General features: G+C 43.0%; 1 protein-coding gene and 1 pseudogene across 3 annotated transcripts in view; one reads left to right on the forward strand and one right to left on the reverse strand.

The window, feature by feature from the left end:
- The window catches only part of RRAGD (Ras related GTP binding D), a 165,243-nt gene that overhangs the window by 88,607 nt on the left and 55,273 nt on the right, over window positions 1–21,363 (forward strand). For all 3 annotated transcript variants that reach the window (XM_066608570.1, XM_066608578.1, XM_066608584.1), the window contains one exon: window positions 14,881–15,176. In XM_066608570.1, coding sequence (XP_066464667.1) covers window positions 14,881–15,176 — 296 coding nt within the window. The remainder of the gene's footprint in view (window positions 1–14,880; window positions 15,177–21,363) is intronic.
- On the reverse strand, window positions 3,091–5,963 carry LOC136616692 (S-adenosylmethionine synthase-like; annotated as a pseudogene).

Below are 21,363 nucleotides of genomic sequence, written 5' to 3' on the forward strand. Positions count from 1 at the left end.
ACTTGGAACAATATCCCTTATATATACACCACAACTAGATGTCCGGAGCCATACGTGGTGAAACCATGATTAAGTTTGGCGTATAGACAATAGGTGTTGTATATTAAAGTACCGGGACCTCAAGGAGATTGTTGAGTTATTTCGTTCTCAACACAAGGTTGTGCTCACCACCCTTGGGTGTTAGATTCAATTTCTTTTAAATACTTTGTGTTTGTACGCGTCCATGCATTTTACATAATTATTTAATAAACGTTACGTTTTATGTATTAGTCAGACAGTTCTTCTCGGGGATAAAATCTTATTTTTGTTAGGAAGTATACTGTTGCCACGGTGATAAGGTTTTTGGGTACAGATGAGTTTGCTATCTTATTTAATATAGTATAAAGCTCTTCCCAAAAGGCTTTTATCCGAGGACATTCCTAAAAGATATGGAGTAACTAACCCGGGTGTTCATAGCATCTCCAGCATTGGTCATCTTCTCGTAATCCTCTATTTTTAAGGACTGATAGTGTGAGGTACCACCTTGTGACAATTTTTGTAGAAGTTTCAAGCATCATAGCTTGAAACTTTGCTGCTTGCGACGTTAATTTGAGAGCTGTTTCCCAGCTCTCTATAGGAAACACATTCTCTAGGTCTCTCTCCCAGTACACAGATATGCTTACCATCCAGGGCTCCAATGCAGTTAGGGAACTGCGCCGTTGCTTCAGCACCTACAGCAATCTGCTACTATTGCTGTACAGAGGGAGGCGACATCATGGATCGCCTCAGATGCACCCAAATGATGTTGCAGGTCCTCCTCACAATCCTACTGACAGTGGTATGGCCCAACAGGAACTCCAAATGCTGAGATGTAAAGGAGTTCCCGGTGGTGATGAATCTGAAACAACAACACAGAAACAATTATTTAGACATTCCTACAGAACAAAAGGGATAAACAATGCATGGAAAAGAGGATTACCTGTGTCTTAGAGTCAGGACAAAGCCAGGGTAGGGTGCCATTGGGACGCAGCTCTGCCATCTTAGCATTCAACTTGTGTGCCAGGACAATTGTCAGGGGCATGCACTCCTCTGTCTCATCGGTAGCATAGCCATACATTATACCCTGATTTCCTGCTCCAACATCCTCTTCATTCCTATCCAAGTGGACACCCTGGGCAATGTCAGAAGACTGCTGCTCAAGGGCAACCAACATATTGCAGGTCTTGTAGTCAAAACCTTTGGAGGAATCTTCATAGCCAATATTCCTAATTGTGGCACGCACAATCCTCTGGTAGTCTACAGACACCCTTGAGGTGATCTCACCAGTGAGGAGGATCTTCCTGGTCTTTGCATCAGACTCGGAGGCAAAAAGAAAGCTGCCCTCATTGATAAGAAAATCGTGGAAACCGTTGAGCATCTGTCCGTTCATTTTGGCTTTTGAAAAGCTTTGATGCATTCAGTAACTGGAATGCTTCTCTTTGGTCCTCGCCAATTGGAATCCTTAAGCTATTTTTTAAACATTGGTTTATTTTTAAAGGGAAGAAATCAGGGAGTGTAATACAGTTCCATTGCATTGGATAAATAATAAACAAAAATACATTTTTATTAACAACAAAAAAAGAATAACAATTAACAACTAACATACATTTGCTTTCATTTAGGGCTTATGGCCACTGACAGAGTGGGATATGCCCACATATTTCCGCCGCGGGAGTACCGCATTTAAAAATGTGAGTGCCCGCGAGCGATTGCATAATTCCGGTGACTTAAAACATGCTGTAATTTTTTTTTTGCTGTGGCGGAAATCCGCGGCAGAATCACGCAGGTGAGCACTGAGCTATTAGGTTCAACAGAACATAATAGCTGTGTTATTCTGCAGGGAACACGGCAGAAATCCGTCTGTGGGCATAAGCCCTTATTATTAGTTTGAAAAATGTGTAAGACAGACTTTCCACATATCTTGACACTAATGAAATGTACTAGATTTTATCGACATTAGTTTTTTTCATTGTAGAATGGGCAGATAGTATATTGAGAAGGCCAAATATAGTCAAAACCTTTGGAAGAATCTTCATAGCCAATATTCCTAATTGTGTCCCGCACAATCCTCTGGTAGTCTACAGACGCCCTTGAGGTGATCTCACCAGTGAGGAGGATCTTCCCGGTCTTTGCATCAGACTTGAAGGCAAAAAGAAAGCTGCCCTCATTCATAGGAAAATCTTGGAAACCGTTTAGCATCTGTCCGTTCATTTCGACTTTTGAAAAGCTTCGATGTGTTTTGTAACTGGAATGCTTCTCTTTCGTCCTCACCAGTTGGAATCCATAAACTAAAACAACAAAAAAGAACAATTAACTAATATAAATGTGCTTTCATTTATTATTAGTTTGAAAAATATGTAAGCCAGACTTTCCACATATCTTGCTACTTACAAAATCTATTGGATCCTATCGCCATTAGTGTTTCCATTGTAGAATGTGCAGATAGTATATTGAGAAGGTCGTTCCCCTTGGGAGGAGGTTGGGTCTTCCAATTTCTAGCTATCAGGCTGTTTGCTGTCATGAAGATGTGGCCTAGCATTTTTCTAAGAATTGCTTGATATGATTTTAAATGTAATAAAGGTAGTGCTGATTCAAGGTTTTTGGTTACAGATGAGTTTGCTATCTTATTCAATATAGTATAAAGCTCTTCCCATAAGGGTTTTATCCGGGGACATTCCTAAAAGATATGGAGTAACTTACCCGGGTGTTCATAGCATCTCCAGCATTGGTCATCTTCTCGTAATCCTCTATTTTTAAGGACTGATAGTGTGAGGTACCACCTTGTGACAATTTTTGTAAAAGTTTCAAGCATCATAGACGTTAATTTGAGAGCTGTTTCCCAGCTTTCTATAGGAAACACATTCTCTAGGTCTCTCTCCCAGTACACAGATGTGCTTACCATCCAAGGCTCCAATGCAGTTAGGGAACTGCGCCGCTGCTTCAACACCTACAGCAATCTGCAACCATTGCTATACAGAGGGAGGCAACATCATGGATCGCCTCAGATGCACCCAAATGATGTTGCAGGTCCTTCTCACAATCCCATTGACAGTGGTATGGCCCAACAGCAACTCAAAATGCAGAGATGTAAATGAGTTCCCAGTGGTGAGGAATCTGAAACGACAACACGGAAACAATTATTTAGACATTCCTAGAGAACAAAAGGGATAAACAATGCATGGAAAAGAGGATTACCCGTGTCTTAGAGTCAGGACAAAGCCAGGTTAGGGTGCCATTGTGACGTAGCTCTGCCATCTTAGCATTCAACTTGTGTGCCAGGACAATTGTCAGGGGCATGCACTCCTCTGTCTTATCGGTAGCATAGCCAAACATTAGACCCTGCTCTCCTATTCCAACATCCTCTTCATTCCTATCCAAGTGGACACCCTGGGTGATATCAGGAGACTACTGCTCAAGGACAACCAACACATTGCAGGTCTTGTAGTCAAAACCTTTGGAGGAATCTTCATAGCCAATATTCCTAATTGTGGCGCGCACAATCCTCTGGTAGTCTACAGACACCCTTGAGGTGATCTCACCAGTGAGGAGGATCTTCCTGGTCTTTGCATCAGACTCGGAGGCAAAAAGAAAGCTGCCCTCATTGATAAGAAAATCGTGGAAACCGTTGAGCATCTGTACGTTCATTTCGGCTTTTGAAAAGCTTTGATGCATTCAGTAACTGGAATGCTTCTCTTTAGTCCTCCCGGTTGGAATCCTTAAGCTATTTTTTAAACATTAGTTTATTTTTAAAGGGAAGAAATCAGGGAGTGTAATACAGTTCCATTGCATTGGATAAATAATAAACAAAAATACATTTTTTATTAACAACAAAAAAAAGAATAACAATTAACAGCTAACATACATTTGCTTTCATTTAGAGCTTATGGCCACTGACGGAGTGGGATATGCCCACATATTTCCGCCGCGGGAGTACCGCATTTAAAATTGTAGTGCCCGCGAGCGATTGCATAATTCCGGTGACTCAAAACATGCTGTTATTTTTTTTTGCTGTGGCGGAAATCCGCAGCAGAATCACGCAGGTGAGCACTGAGCTATTAAGTTCAACAGAACATAATAGCTGTGTTATTCTGCAGGGAACACGGCAGAAATCCGTCTGTGGGCATTAGCCCTTATTATTAGTTTGAAAAATGTGTAAGACAGACTTTCCACATATCTTGACACTAATGAAATGTACTAGATTTTATCGACATTAGTTTTTTTCATTGTAGAATGGGCAGATAGTATAATGAGAAGGCCAAATATAGTCAAAACCTTTGGAAGAATCTTTATAGCCAATATTCCTTATTGCGTCCCGCACAATCCTCTGGTAGTCTACAAACGCCCTTGAGGTGATCTCACCAGTGAGGAGGATCTTCCCGGTCTTTGCATCAGACTTGAAGGCAAAAAGAAAGCTGCCCTCATTCATAGGAAAATCTTGGAAACCATTTAGCATCTGTACGTTCATTTCGACTTTTAAAAAGCTTTGATGTGTTCGGTAACTGGAATGCTTCTCTTTGGTCCTCGCCAGTTGGAATCCATAAACTAAAACAACAAAAAAAAGAACAATTAACTAATATAAATGTGCTTTCATTTATTATTAGTTTGAAAAATATGCAAGCCAGACTTTCCACATATCTTGATACTCACGAAATGTATTGGATCTTATCGCCATTAGTGTTTCCATTGTAGAATGTGCAGATAATATATTGAGAAGGTCGTTCCCCTTGGGAGGAGGTTGGGTCTTCCAATTTTTAGCTATCAGGCTGTTTGCTGTCATGAAGATGTGGCTTAGCATTTTTCTAAGAATTGTTTGATATGATTCTAAATGTAATAAAGTTCGTGCTGATTCAAGGTTTTTGGGTACAGATGAGTTTGCTATCTTATTCAATATAGTATAAAGCTCTTCCCAAAAGGCTTTTATCCGAGGACATTCCTAAAAGATATGGAGTAACTAACCCGGGTGTTCATAGCATCTCCAGCATTGGTCATCTTCTCGTAATCCTCTATTTTTAAGGACTGATAGTGTGAGGTACCACCTTGTGACAATTTTTGTAGAAGTTTCAAGCATCATAGCTTGAAACTTTGCTGCTTGCGACGTTAATTTGAGAGCTGTTTCCCAGCTCTCTATAGGAAACACATTCTCTAGGTCTCTCTCCCAGTACACAGATATGCTTACCATCCAGGGCTCCAATGCAGTTTGGGAACTGTGCCGCTGCTTCAACACCTACAGCAATCTGCAACCATTACTATACAGAGGGAGGCAACATCATGGATCGCCTGAGATGCACCCAAATGATGTTGCAGGTCCTCCTCACAATCCCATTGACAGTGGTATGGCCCAACAGCAACTCAAAATGCAGAGATGTAAATGAGTTCCCAGTGGTGAGGAATCTGAAACGACAACACGGAAACAATTATTTAGACATTCCTACAGAACAAAAGGGATAAACAATGCATGGAAAAGATGATCACCTGTGTCTTAGAGTCAGGACAAAGCCAGGTTAGGGTGCCATTGTGACGTAGCTCTGCCATCTTAGCATTCAACTTGTGTGCCAGGACAATTGTCAGGGGCATGCACTCCTCTGTCTCATCGGTAGCATAGCCAAACATTAGACCCTGATCTCCTATTTCAACATCCTCTTCATTCCTATCCAAGTGGACACCCTGGGTGATATCAGGAGACTACTGCTCAAGGACAACCAACACATTGCAGGTCTTGTAGTCAAAACCTTTGGAGGAATCATCATTGCCAATATGCTTGATTGTGTCCCTTTGAGGTTTTCTCACGAAGAGGATCATCCCGGTCTTTGCAATAGTTTCACTGCATGACTAATTTGGACATAGATTTTGTCGGGGCTTCCTTCTTCGACAGTGTGGGAGGTAAAAAGAAAGCTGCCCTCATCGATAAGAGAATCATGGAAATCGTTCAGCATTTGTCAGTTCATTTTGGCATTAGAAAACCTTCGGAGCATTCAGTAACTGGAATGCTTCTTTTTGGTCCTCGCCGGTTAGAATACATAAACTATTTTTTAATGTCTTTACGGCACCTCTGGCATGCAAGAATGTGTTTTGTCATCTTTGTAGCATTTGGAAAAAAATATTTCTCACAATATTTGCAAATTGTAGCTTTGCTCTTAGCAGAAATTAATTTGTCAGACAAATTTACCCTCCTACCTGTCAGTTAAGGTCTGAGAGGAGGATAGAAACTATTATCTCCTGTATACCAACAATTACTCAACTGTAGGAAGTCCAAGCAGGTACACAAGTAAACTAAACTGGAGGCTTTTCCTTGCAGTGCCCCCTAGTGGCTCAAATGCATATTTCTCCTGTTTGAAAACTCCATTAGAAGCAGTGTGTTACTTGAATTCTATTCCAGGATTTGTTTGTCTTCAGCTGAGAGAACTTGAAATAATTAAAGACTTTACAAAAAGTCTCAGAAATCTTTCATTAAGATCTTCATGCTATATAGTTTGAATACCATGCCATAGATAAATAATTTATCATTGGAAAAAACATATTCTACACACTTTTTCTTCTTCAATTTTTCCAGAAAAATGGCTTAGGAAAAAAAACTGGAGAAAAAAGTTTTTTTTCCAAATGTTTACGTTTTTTTCCAGGCCTTCCTATCTCTAGTTAGTACTACAGCCTGGTCTACCACAGACCTAAGGCTTTCAGCCTGCTCCTAGCTTCTCTCCCAGAGAGTAGCTCCAGCTGAAGCCTTGCGGCTCAGTGTGTCTGGAGGTTTTATCCCTTGCAGAAACAACCATAGGCCGGATGCACACGGGCATATTTGCATTGTGGAATCTGGATCGGGTGTTCCCCTCCAAATTCCGCAGCAAATACCACCCATGCATAAGAAAAGTGCTTTTTCCTGCACACAAGTGGAAATCAATTCCAATTTTCCACCCGCGGAGGAAAAATCTCAGCATACTCTATTTTTGTGCAGTGTCTGTATGGACAGCTTCCATGGAAGTCAATGGAAGCCGTCCGACTCGCTGCCCTTTCACAATTAACATTGACAATGACGCAGAAAAACTTGCACTGCGCATGTCCAATGACTTGCCATCCGAACCATCTGCAGTACAGAGGAATTTAAGAAAAAACTGGTACGCCAGGCACAGGGTCAGATTGTGCTGTGGGCTCCTGCTGCGCAATCCAACCGGGTTGTGTGCAACTGGCCATACAGCTGTCCCTGTTGATTAGCACACAGAATGCCTATTTTATAGCCCTCTACAGGCCATTCTGTGTACTTCCTTGCAACAATGTATATTCCATTTCTTTTGCATTATATAAATGGACTTGACAGGATCTATATTTTATATTGGAATTAATGCATATTCATCTCATGTAGACACTTCCAGTGCTGGATAGACCTGGAATGATCAGGGTCATTTTGTAGTTCCTACGTAAATAAACACATTTTCCCCTATAAAGAGAAGTGTATTAAGGACTAGATATATACCCTAACCATTCCAGGTCCACCAGACACAGGGTTGATAAGGCATATATTTATTATGAATATATAATTTTAGCCATATACTATAGAAATATCTTTTTCATTGCATGTCATTCAGGCACAGCAAAATTATGAGGTGCTTACATAAACTGAATTTGTATTAATTATAATATAAACTATACATATATCCTGCTCATAACTTCTCTATCAAGCTAAGCAAATTGCATACACATCTATTTATAAACATATATATACACATATTGTTTATTCCATGTTTAAGAACAGGAAATCTGGGGCCATTGTGCTATAACATGCAATTATATCCTGTTTGTTCCATGGCTACCAAGCTTAGGAAAATTATTACGCATCCAGTTCTGTGGAATATGTGTTCATTTCACTCTTAACAGTTAATTTAACCTATTCATTCCATGTGTATCAAGCTCAGGAGAATAATTAGGTGTCTATTCATGTGGAATGTTTTAATTCTACTATAAGATATATATACTGTATATCCTGTTTATTCTGCATCTATCAAGCACAGAAAAATTTTTAGGCATCTATTTATGTGAAATATGTGTTCACTCCACTATAAACAAAGCATATATCTTGTTAATTTCATGTCCATCTTGCACAAGAAAATCATTAGCCCCCTTTAATTCAAATGATCTTCCACACACTGCAATGCAATCCTTACCTGTTTATATACAAATTATATACAAATTTCGTGTGTAACACCTCCTTGGAGGTTGATAGAAAAAGCCAATCATCCAGATAAGGAAAAATAGATAATCTCTGAACCCTGACAGCTGCTGCAACCGCTAAAATCCCATTCGTGTAGATGAATGAAGCGGATAAAATTCAGAAAGGTAGGGCTATACACTGATAATGTTTGATGGCTCCTGCACCTAAACTGCAACTCTTAGAAATTTTCTGTAAGGAGCGGCAATTGGCATATGAAGGTATATATCAGTCAAATCTAGAGTCGCCATAAAATTCTCCGACTGTAGAATGTTTATAATGGATCTTATCATTTCCTCAGAAATATTGCTAAAATACGTCCGTTCCTAACCACGGATACGCTAAAGACGTTCGTGGTTGCCCTCATCCACTCCCGGCTTGACTACTGCAACTTGCTACTCAATGGCCTCCCCCGCACTAGACTCGCTCCGCTCCAATCCATACTAAATGCAGCAGCTAGACTCATTTTTCTATCCAGTCGTTATTCAGACGCCTCTGCATTATGCCAGTCGCTGCATTGGCTGCCCATCCACTGCAGAACTAAATTTAAACTCCTCTACCTCACTCACAAAGCTCTGCATGGCGCTGCGCTACCATACATCACCTCCCTACTGTCAGTACACCACCCAGCCCGCTCACTCCGATCAGCTAACACACTCAGACTAAACACCCCTGTAATACAAACCTCTCATGCTTGCCTACAGGACTTCACTAGAGCAGCACCCATCCTCTGGAATGCTCTACCCCAAGGCATCCGGACAATTCCCGATGCACGAAATTTCAGACGTGCCTTAAAAACGCACCTCTTCAGGGAAGCATACCAAATCTCCTGACCTAGTCCCTTGCCCTCCCTATGGTGCCCCACCCCATTTGCCTTCTAATAAATGATCTGTACATGAAATTTCCTATGGCCTGTGTTCCCCAACCCCTGCACCTCCTGTACCACCCCCAACCCATTTGTGTCTAACCCAATGTATCTCACATTGTAATTGTTGTACTGTTTTGCATTTATCCATGCCTGAAAGCGCTGTGGAATAAGTTGGCGCTATACAAATAAAGATTATTATTATTATATATTGTTTCCATTCTGAATCTTTTCATTCCTATATAGTGATTTAAATATCTGAGGTCTATGATCACTCTCCATCCTCCTGTAGCTTTTTTGATTATAAAAATCATAGCATAGACACCTATTCCTCTCTTTGCAAAGGGCACTTCCTCTAGTCTAGCCTTGCTAATATATTCAGGATGGTGCCCTCTAAGGCCACCTGTTACTCTTGGCACTGATGGGAGGTGCAAACAAATCAGTGTCTTGGAGGTGATATGAAATCTATTGCGTAGCCTGAGCATAATATTAGTCTTGTCTGAGGCTGAGTGCTTTAAAGGCCGAAAATATATCTTCTTTGGGTACCCCGTTGTCTATGTCTGTTTGGACCAGAGCTAGATCCTTCCTTAGTGCCTGAGTCACTTCATTTGAAGCCACAGAACACCTGTGCAGATTATGCAGTATAGTACTTTCTCAGAGTGCCATCAGCCTGACGGTCCATAGGATCCTGAAGGCTTGATCCATCTTCAGCTGGTACCAGATGCAATAATTTTGTGATCATCATATCAACCTTGGGAGGAGTTCCCCAGCTATTAATTTGTTCCTCTTCAATCGGTAACGTCGAGAAAGGATTGGTCCTTTCTCTGGATGTTTCCATTCAGCCATCATTTATTCAAAGCTTCATCACTTTGAAGACCCTCATCATTACTTTGAAGACCCTAGGTCCCCTATAGGTGGACTCAGAGGCTTCCCCCAAATCAATATCCTGGTCATGAATGAATTCAAATTTATGATTTTTTCTATCATGAAATATAACTTCCCCTCCACGTACTCAACTTAAGAAAAGGAAAAAGAATCAGTTTTGAATGATTTTATTAGAAGGTGGTCTTCTCCTGCATTAGGGTAAGGGAATCCCTGAATTCCTGCATTGACTCCTGGATGAAATATTTAAACCAGAGCACCACATCATGGATAGTGCATTCTCCTGTCTGCTCCCATGGCTAACATCCTCTAGATAGGGAGTATTCATACACATCAGGAAGAGGTATGTCACACTGCAACTAAGGTGTCTTTATTTGGAGACTGCTTTCCTTCCCACAGATTCTTGGTCACCTGAGCCCTCAGCTGACATCTCTAAATATAAAAGAAGAGAAAACCATGTTAGAAAATAAACTGTTTCATGTATAACCTCCCTTTGAGCAGTCGTCTTGCCTTGGAATGCTTATTTCTATCTAAACAAAAATTTTGCCATTGTTTTAACCCCTTAATGACCAGCCCATTGCCTTTTTACGTCCTAGCTTGCTGGGCCTTAATCCCTGAGGACGTAGAAACAGGTTTCCTGCGGGTATTAAGGTCCTGCAAGCTGAGGACGTGACAGCTCCATGCTGCCGGCTCCCGGAGGTAGCCAGCAACCTGGAGCTGCCATCCTGGGCCACAGGACCCCCACCCTGGTTACATGATCGCCGGCATCTACCGAATGCCAGCGATCATATGAAAGTCAACAAAAAGTTACAAATTCAGCTGCCTTGATGGATCGGATCCATCAGAGCAGCTGAACGTACTCACCCACCTCCTCTGCGATGTCCTGCACTGTCCTGGCCTCCTGGGTCCCGACGGAGCCTTCTGCGCATGTGCGTCAGACTTCATACTTCGGGCACGCCCAAAAGGGCACGCGGCCCGGGAAATTTAAAAACGCTTTGGCTCCCATGTGCAGCCGAGAGCAGAGAGATGTCACCGGGAGCCACTGTATGCAGCAATCATGTAAAATTTTAAAAAAGTTTTTAAAAAGTAAAAAAAAAAAAAAGATTACGTTTAATCTCCCCTCATGGATCATATCAGTGAGGGGAGATGAAATAACATACCTAAGGCCCCGGATTTATCCATGGACCTCACCACGGCTTCTGCGCATGTGCTAGCAGATTGGCAGGGTAATTTAAAATCTCCCAGCTCCCAACTGCCAAACATAGCCAAGAGCCTGGAGATTTCACGGGGGCCCGCAGTACGTGGTCCGTGGTCACATGACTGACATTTTCCAATTGAAAACGGTGATCACTTAAAATTTAAAAAAAGTTAAAGTTTCACCTCCAATCACGGATCCAATCTGTGAGAGGAGGTGAAATTACTTACCTAAGGCCTCCGGCGATGTCCCCTGATGGGATCTTTATTTGCGGACCTTTCCCCAACTTTGGCGCATGTACCCATCAGCAAAATGGCGGATGCAAACGCAGAAGCTGTGGAGGACCCAGGAAATTTAAAGTCTCCTTGCTCATGGCTACTAAAGGTAGCCGAGAGCCTGGAGCAGTGACCGAGGGCCACAGTGGGCGGTCCCCAGTTACATGATCATCGTTATCCAATGGATAATGGCGATTACATAAATGTTAAGACACAGTTGAAATTTGATGCGCCTTTCAGTTTGAGCCCCGTTGTGCATATGGATATAGCATTAGGGCCACAAAGGGTATGTTTCTGAACACAGGACAAATGGGGGGATCCATTTTGGGGTGAAAGTCTTCATTCAGATTTGTGCTGTACAAAAAAAATGTTTTTAAAATGACACAATTGCCAAAAAAATTAAAATCATAATTTTTCCTTCTGCTTTGCTCGGATTCATTCAAAAACTGTGAGGTAAAAATACACAGTACACCCCAAGATGAATGTGTTAAGGTGTCTAGTTTTCAAAATGGGTTCATTTGTGGGAATTCTCTGTCGTTTTTGCCGCTCTAGGGCTCTACAAGTAGGCGATGGGACCTAAAACAACTTCAAGCAAAATGTCTGTTCCAAAAGCCACATCAGCCGCGTCCAGCCGGCAGTTCTCCTGAACTGCTTTCTGTAGTATTCAGCAGGCTGCCTCTGATTGGTCACAGCCCTTAGCCAATCAGAGGCAGCTGAATTCATGAATTCATGAGTGGGTGAGTGAGAGCTGCCTCTGATTGGCTGAGGGCTGTGACCAATCAGAGGCAGCCCATTCAGCAGGCAGGGATTTTAAATCCCCGGCTGCTGAATACTACAGAAAGCAGTTCAGGAGAAGTGCCGGCTGGACGCGGCTGAACTCCGGCAGCTGCAAAAAGGTGAGTATATATATATATATATATTTTTTTTTTACACTTTTTTGCATGGTTTTCAGGGAAGGGCTTACATTTTAAGCCCTTCCCAGAAAATTAATACAGCGCTTGCCGGCAGCCCATTGCTTTCAATGGAGCCGGCTGTATTGCCGGCTCCATTGACTTCAATGGGAGAACATTGTTCTTCTCTGCCACAGCTGTGGCACAGCTGTGGCAGAGGAGAACAATCTTTAGTATATGTTCTCAATGGGGTCGGCGCTGCTGCCGCCGGCCCCATTGAGTGCATATGCAAGGACACCGATTTGCGCAGAACGCAGTTATATGCGTTCTGCGAATTGGTGTGTCATATAATCATCGGCACATCCACATCAAAAACGGCCATGTGAACGATCCCATTGCTATGCATTGGGTCTATATATCTGCAGATCGCAAGCGCGTCTGCAAATCGGACCAAAAAACGCCAGTGTGACTGAGCCCTTAGACTGCTGTTTTTGGATCATATTACCTCTCAAATACACAATAAGTAATCAAAGTAATCAGACAGCTATATGCATCCCCAAATGGTAACAATAAAAACAGGTCTTCCCCCCCCAAAAGACAAACCCTTGCACAGCTCAATCTACAGAAAAATATTAAAGTTATTGATCTTTTGAATGTAGCAATATGAATAATCATTTTTTTAAAATAAATGGGCAGATTTACTATTGAAAATTTGCCAACATTGTGACATAAATTGAGACAGAAACCTGTCTGAAATGCTTTGCATAACATTTATAATGTTTTAGACGCTTTTCCCAAGTCAGAGGAGTGGCTTTCCAGAATGGGGCGTGGCACAAATGCCCTATATCTTTAGTCAAACAATCCCTGTCAGCCAAAAATCACCATGCAGCTTCAGCCTTACTGAGGTAAAAAGACACAGAAAAACTGTTCAATAGAAATAGGTGTTGCTATTCTAACGTTAGTCCTGGAATATCTGGGGATATAAATATTTTATAAGTGCTTATAATTACTAGATTAACCCGATATTTGCTACGCGAACATAAAATGTTTTAAAAAAGGGTTGTTGTGAACTTCTAAATCTGGTGATTATTCAGAGTGCCACTTTGTATTTGGAGCAGATATCTAACATCAAAAATCCTACAGGTGTCTTTCTGTCTCTATTTTACTGCCTGTATCTCTCTGTCTGAGCAACACTTCACTCTTTCTAGTGGCACTGTTGTCTGTCTGTCTCTCTCTCTCTCTCTATATATATATATATATATCTATATATATCCCTATCTATCTCTCTGTAATATCTCTATCTATTTATATCTCCCTCTCTATCTCTTTCTCTATATCTATCTCTCGGCGGAGGAGGAGCCATCACAATAGAGGCCAGTATGTGTCGGCAATACATTATTATAGCCCCGTCCACTCCTGGCTGTGCTCTAGTCCAGAAGTTAGACGGGGAAGGGGGGGGGGGGGGGGCTTCTTTCATAGCAGCCGCTAAGTCAGCAGGGAAGTTCATAGTTTCGCAATGTTGAGGGAGAGAGACGCAGCAAGACTATTATTGTTGCTTAGCAATGCTCATACAGCCCCGTGTGCTCCGGCCTAGAGGTTAGACAGGGGCTTCCCAGGCATCCCATACACTGGATGCCTGTGTGTATCTGTGTGTCTGTCTGTGTGTGTTGCTTGTGTCATAGCAGCACTTCAGGCAGGAGGGATGTTCATAATCTCACGATGGTGAGGGAGAGAAATGCAGCGAGACTATGAATGTTGCTTAGCAACGCTTGAATCTCCATAACAGTGTCCACCACTATACCTTAACATGGCCCAACAGGTCACTCAATGTTCCCACCTCAAATTTTAGAATTTTACGGCGATGCTGAATCTAAGAAATCGAATGACACCAAAATCATCCTCCTAAGGTGAGGCAGAGTGGTTAAACAGTGGTGCAAGAAAAAGCATGTAGGCTTTTTTATATTAGATGAGCTAAATCTAACTAATCAATATTTTTGTGAGGCAACCCCTTTTAAGTACCAAACTAAGCCATGTCCTTAAGAGGTAAAAGGCCTCTTTGGAACTTTTACTATTGATGACCTATCCTAAGGATTGGTTATCAATAGTTGATTCATGGAGATCTGCCACTCAGGATGCCCGCTGATTAGCTGATCATCAGGTCTGCTGTCAATGCCGACAATGCTGGAGTGCAGTCAACATTGCAGCAGCCAAATTTAATTGAATTAATTGTGAACTGTTCCTGAAGTACGAAACTGCAATGCTGCAATCTTCTGATCAGTGGGGACCCTCCTTGATCAACTTCTGATGACCTATCCTGAAGTGTTGTTATACATTCTAAATGTCCATAAAAGTCTCAGACAACACCGTTAAAGTGCCCTGTATGAACCATTTAAGGCAGCTAGGAATTTATTGTTGGACATCTTGGAGAAACAGCAGATGTATTTTACAAAAACTTGAAACTTTAAAAAAGGTTTTTGCATAGGAGGCTTTAGTATTTTGCGTATTGCTATTCTAACACATTTATTTAGGATAATGACCCTTAGTAATTTTTTTTACTTCAGTTTTAGACTTCACTGATCCTTTCAGCACAGAAGTGAAGCCAAGAATCCTTTTAATGGGTTTACGAAGAAGTGGGAAATCCTCCATTCAGAAAGTAGTGTTTCATAAAATGTCACCAAATGAAACTCTTTTTCTGGAAAGTACCAACAAGATTTGCCGGGAAGATGTCTCTAACAGCTCCTTTGTCAACTTCCAAATTTGGGACTTTCCAGGTCAGATTGACTTCTTTGATCCAACATTTGACTATGAAATGATATTTAGAGGAACAGGAGCACTAATATTCGTCATTGACTCACAGGTGAGCACTGAGATTTATAACACTAGTTCTGAAAAAAATATTGACTGTGTAAAATAAAAAATAAAAATCCGGCCAAAAAAGCGCTTTAAAAAACCCATGAAATTTATGGCAACTTTTACAAGACCTTCTAAACAAAAAGAAAACACAAAAAGTGTGTGAAGAAAACCTATGCTTACACATAGTGGAAATGCTGTGGTTTCTCTGCAGGGGATTTGACACTGAAAAATCTGCAGCATTGTATAGTACCAACAGCATAAATGAGATTTCTGGAAATCTTATTCACATGCTGGAGTGAAAATTTGCAGATTAAATTCACCTGTGGATTGGATTATACGTAGTTTCTCTGTTTATGCTGCAGATTTTCAATACAGATTTATCAAAATACATGTTTTACATGAAGATTTTAACAAGGATCAGCAACAAAATCTGCAGTAGATTTTTCATTGCATGTGAATATACTTTAAGGTGGCCTTCACATAGGCGATGCAAGAGTGAATACGCATGATTATGAAACCGATGATTTTCAATGGTTTCATTCTCATTTGTGATGTTTTCACTCCTGCGATGCTGCATGAAAACATTGCAGCATGTCCTTTCTTTTTTGAAAAGTCTACTTCAAGGCTGCTTCATTTGGTTACACAGGCACACAGGACCTTTAATTCCCTCAAAGACACAACCAATTATCTTTTTTTTGCTTTCATTCTTTCATCCTTGCCTTCCAAAATCCAAATTTTTTTTATTCTTCTATTAAAATAACAGTACTAAGGCTTTTTTAAGAGAAACATTGCATTTTTATTAGTAGCATTCAATGAACCATATAATGCATTGAAAAATGTTTAATAAACTTTAAGTAGGGTGGAAAGGGAAAAAAAACAGTCCTGCCATTATTTTTGGTTTTCCCTTAAAGCTCTATTTACACAAGCATATATCGGCTGTGCTTTCACGACCGGCTGATTTACGCTGCCCATACTTTGGTTTATAATGCATCAGTTCAGATGGGCGTATTCCCGCAGCTTAAAAGTGCCCGGCTGGCCAGGAATAATAGTTCAGGAACTATCTACTGTCCGGAATACAGCGGTGGCTCCCATAGACTCCTATGGAAGCCTATGGTAGCTGCCAGAGAAGGGAGGTGGGAAGGAATTCAGCAGCATGTCTGCTAAACTCACACCCCTTTCCTTCTCCTCTCTGCCCCTTTTCAACTGTTTGTAATGAGAGGTGACAGGGCGGGAGCTAGTTGCTAGGCTCCCGCCCTGTCCCACCCCCTCTCATTGCTGGCAGCCGACAGGGGGAGGAAAGAGGGCAGGAGCTTAGCACACTAGCTCCCGCCCCATCCCCTTGCCTAGAATTTGTTTCGTATAGCCATATTTTGAGGCCTATAACTTTTATTTTATTATTTTGCCATTGATGAAGCAATATGGGGGGTTGTTTTTTGCGTGGTGATCTAAAATTTTTATTGGTAACATTTTGGGGTGCATATATCTTATTTTAAAAAAAGTAAACAACGTAATCTGAAAGCTTCCTATTTTTTGAAATATTGAAATCAATCTGGAAAAAAAGGAAATGCTTAATATTGCATTTTATTTTTGTCCCTCTGTTCCAAAAACTGAGTAGAGATGGAAAGCACTAATGGAAATGTAAGCACAGCCTTAGGGCGCTTTCACATGACAGTTTTTGTGTTCATTTTTTTGTGAGCCAAAACCAGAAGCGGGTCCAAAATATGGAAGAATTGCAAATCTTTCCATTATACTTTCTCTCCACTCCAGGTTTTGGCTCACAAAAAAATTAGTCCTCTAACTTTAAAATTACTTTTATGTTATCTCATAATCTCTTAAAAGGGAATTCTCATCTCAAAGTAATGGCATAGAATTTTATGATCGGTGGTGTCTGAACTCTGGGACTCCTACTAATACTGAGAATGAAGGAGCCACAGCACTGCTATGGCCCCTCCACAGTTGCTATGTCCACCTGCTATGCAGGGGAACTGCAGCACAGCTGCATTCAAATGAATGGGGCACGTTGCAGTTTCCTGCATGCCTGGGTGGCCTAGAATGCTACCATTCATAGAAAAATAGTAAAGGCACTTCATTCTCCAAATCATTGGGTTCCAGAGGTATGACCCAAACTAATATAACATCATGTTATAAATAATCTTATATGTTGCATTTGCATTACTAAGCACTCAAGAAGGAATGTGTAAAATAATATTACTATGTGATAAAGCAGTTACAATTTCTTTTGAAGGGCCACTCCATCCCTGCCCCCTCACCTGATTGCCGGTCACTCTATGGAGGTCTCTTATATACTGGATAATGCAGTGACTTTCATGCAGTGCAGCCTTCTGTCTGATGCTTATCAGACACAATCTTGTTGAGATTTTTACTTTCGCTTTTGCATCACTCACATGATGCATCAGTACAGCGTTACATGAGCAGCTAGAAATTAAACCATCTATGCTGTTGAGAAAACACTGCAAATACAATCTGTATTGACCTAAATAAGCTATTAAGTCTAGGGAATGAACTGTGATCTTCTTTATTATAACTGTGTGACAGGAACTGTGTCATCATCATTAGTAACTGTGGTATGAGTGCCTGCTTCCTCCTGTGTTACACTTCACGTAATAGCATCACACAGGCTGAGAAACTAACTACAAAATGAACACAACCTGAAGTAAATATGAGCTGGTCAGAACTTAGATCATATGATCACCTGCGGAGAAGGAGGCCAAAAACTTCAGATAGAAAGGAATTACAAACAGCACCCTGTGATCTCATTGTGGGGGGCCGTTTGGAACCCGACAAAAGCGGTTGAGGGATTTAACCCCTTAGTGACCAAGCTTTATTGCTTTTTTTCATTTTTATTTTTTCCTCCCCCTCTTTAAAAAAAATTGTAACTCCTTTATATATCCACCGACGCAACTATATGGGGGCTTGTTTCTTGCGGGACGAGTTGTGTTTTTCAATTGTGCTATTTAATATACCACATAATGTACTGAAAAACATTTAAAAAAATTTTAAGTGGAGACAAACTGGAACAAAAATGATAACTTTATTCTATGGGTCAGTTCGATTACTATGATACCAAACTTTAGAGATGAGCGAACGTACTCGTCCAAGCTTGATACTCGTTCGAGTATTAGTGTGTTCGAGATGCTCGTTACTCGTAACAAGCACCACGCGATGTTCGGGTTACTTTCACTTTCATCTCTGAGACGTTAGCGCGCTTTTCTGGCCAATTGAAAGACAGGGAAGGCATTACAACTTCCCCCTGCGACGTTCAAGCCCTATACCACCCCCCTGCAGTGAGTGGCTGGCGAGATCAGGTGTCACCCGAGTATAAAAATCGGGCCCTCCCGCGGCTCGCCTCAGATGCGTTGTGACATAGCTGAGGGACAGTGCTGTTGGTGGCGGAGCTGCTATAGGGAGAGTGTTAGGAGTTAGTGTAGGCTTCAAGAACCCCAACGGTCCTTCTTAGGGCCACATCTAACCGTGTGCAGTACTGTGGAGACTGCTTTTTGCAGTGTTGCACATTTTTTTTTTTTTGCTATATCGGCCGTGCAGAGCATTGCGCCCTGCAGTAATACTACAGGGACAGAAATGGTGGTTAGGCAGGGAGAGTGTTAGGAGTGATTGTAGGCTTCAAGATCCCCAACGGTCCTTCTTAGGGCCACATCTAACCGTGTGCAGTACTGTGGAGGCTGCTTTTTGCAGTGTTGCACATTTTTTTTTTCTCAAAATCGGCTGTGCAGAGCATTGCGCCCTGCAGTAATACTCCAGGGACAGAATTGTGTAGGCAGGGCCAGAAGACATATATTATTGAGTGAATATACGCAGTGGTCCTTTTCAAAAAAATATTGGGCAAAAAATCTATTTGGCCTGACTGTCACTGTGCTCAGTGTTCTGGGTCCGTGTGTGCTGGGTGTAGTAGTTCTACAAATAAATACGCAGCCAGCTAAGTGTTACAGCAGGCGTGCGCCAAATTATTTCCTGGCTCTGAAATCACCGCTCTGTTGCAGTTAATAACAGTGCAACACTCTTTAGTTCTGTCACACACTCCAGGGACAGAATTGTGTAGGCAGGGCCAGAAGACATATATTATTGATTGAATATACGCAGTGGTCCTTTTCAAAAAAATATTGGGCAAAAAATCTATTTGGCCTGCCTGTCACTGTGCTGCTCAGTGTTCTGGGTCCGTGTTTGCTGGGTGTAGTAGTTTCACAAATAAATACACAGCCAGCTAAGTGTTACAGCAGGCGTGCGCCAAATTATTTCCTGGCGTTCCGTAAACGAAGTCAGCCTCCAAGCACAGGCCAATAAGCGGCACATTTAATTACAGCGTTCTGTTCCTGCACTACTGGTAATACACCATGCTGAGGGATAGGGGTAGGCCTATAGGACGTGGACGCGGGCAAGGACGCGGAGGCCCAAGTCAGGGTGTGGGCCCAGGCCGAGTCAGTGCGGTGGCCAGGGGTAGAGGCAGGGCCAGACCGAATAATCCACCAACTGGTTTCCAAAGCGCCCCCTCACGCCATGCCACCCTGCAGAGGTCAAGGTGCTCTACGGTGTGGCAGTTTTTCACAGAGACGCCTGACGACCGACGAACAGTGGTGTGCAACCTTTGTCGCGCCAAGATCAGCTGGGGAGGCACCACCACCAGCATGCGCAGGCATATGATGGCCAAGCACCCCACAAGGTGGGACGATGCCCGTTCACCGCCTCCGGTTTTCACCACTGCCTCTCCCCCTGTGCCCCAACCTGCCACTGAGATCCAACCCCCCTCTGAGGACACAGGCAGTACCGTCTCCTGGCCTGCACCTACACCCTCACCTCCGCTGTCCTCGGCCCCATCCAGCAATGTCTCTCAGCGTAGCGTCCAGACATCGCTAGCGCCACTGTTTGAGCGCAAGCGCAAGTACGACGCCACGCACCCGCACGCTCAAGCGTTAAACGTGCACATTGCAAAATTGATCAGCCTAGAGATGCTGCCGTATAGGCTTGTGGAAACGGAGGCTTTCAAAAGCATGATGGCGGCGGCGGCCCCGCGCTACTCGGTTCCCAGTCGGCACTACTTTTCCCGATGTGCCGTCCCAGGCTTGCACGACCACGTCTCCCGCAACATTGTACGCGCACTCACCAACGCGGTTACTGCCAAGGTCCACTTAACAACAGACACGTGGACAAGCACAGGAGGGCAGGGCCACTATATCTCCCTGACGGCACATTGGGTGAATTTAGTGGAGGCTGGGACAGAGTTAGAGCCTGGGACCACTCACGTCCTACCCACCCCCAGAATTGCGTGCCCCAGCTCGGTGGTGGTATCTGCGGGGGTGTATGCTTCCTCCACTAAACCACCCTCCTCCTCCTCCTACGCAACCTCTGTCTCGCAATCAAGATGTGTCAGCAGCAGCAGCACGTCGCCAGCAGTCGGTGTCACGCGGCGTGGCAGCAAGCGGTGGGCAAGCGTCAGCAGGCCGTGCTGAAACTACTCAGCTTAGGAGAGAAGAGCCACACGGCCCACGAACTGCTGCAGGGTCTGACAGAGCAGACGGACAGCTGGCTTGCGCCGCTGAGCCTCCAACCGGGCATGGTCGTGTGTGACAACGGCCATAACCTGGTGGCGGCTCTGCAGCTCGGCAGCCTCACGCACGTGCCATGCCTGGCCCATGTCTTTAATTTGGTGGTTCAGCGCTTTCTGAAAAGCTACCCCCACTTGTCATACCTGCTCGGAAAGGTGCGCCAGCTCTGCGCACGTTTCCGCAAATCCCACACGCACGCTGCCACCCTGCGGACACTGCAACATCGGTTTAATCTGCCAGTGCACCGACTGCTGTGCGACGTGCCCACACAGTGGAACTCTACGCTCCACATGTTGGCCAGACTCTATGAGCAGCGTAGAGCTATAGTGGAATACCAGCTCCAACATGGGCGGCGCAGTGGGAGTCAGCCTCCTCAATTATTTACAGAAGAGTGGGCCTGGTTGGCAGCCATCTGCCAGGTCCTTGGAAACTTTGAGGAGTCTACCCAGATGGTAAGCGGGGATGCTGCAATCATTAGCGTCACCATTCCTCTGCTATGCCTCTTGAGAAGTTCCCTGCAAAGCATAAAGGCAGACGCTTTGGAATCAGAAACGGAGGCGGGGGAAGACAGTATGTCGCTGGATAGTCAGAGCAACCTCATGTCTATATCTC

Source organism: Eleutherodactylus coqui, chromosome 1 (assembly GCF_035609145.1).
Source record: "Eleutherodactylus coqui strain aEleCoq1 chromosome 1, aEleCoq1.hap1, whole genome shotgun sequence".
Lineage (NCBI taxonomy): Eukaryota > Metazoa > Chordata > Amphibia > Anura > Eleutherodactylidae > Eleutherodactylus > Eleutherodactylus coqui.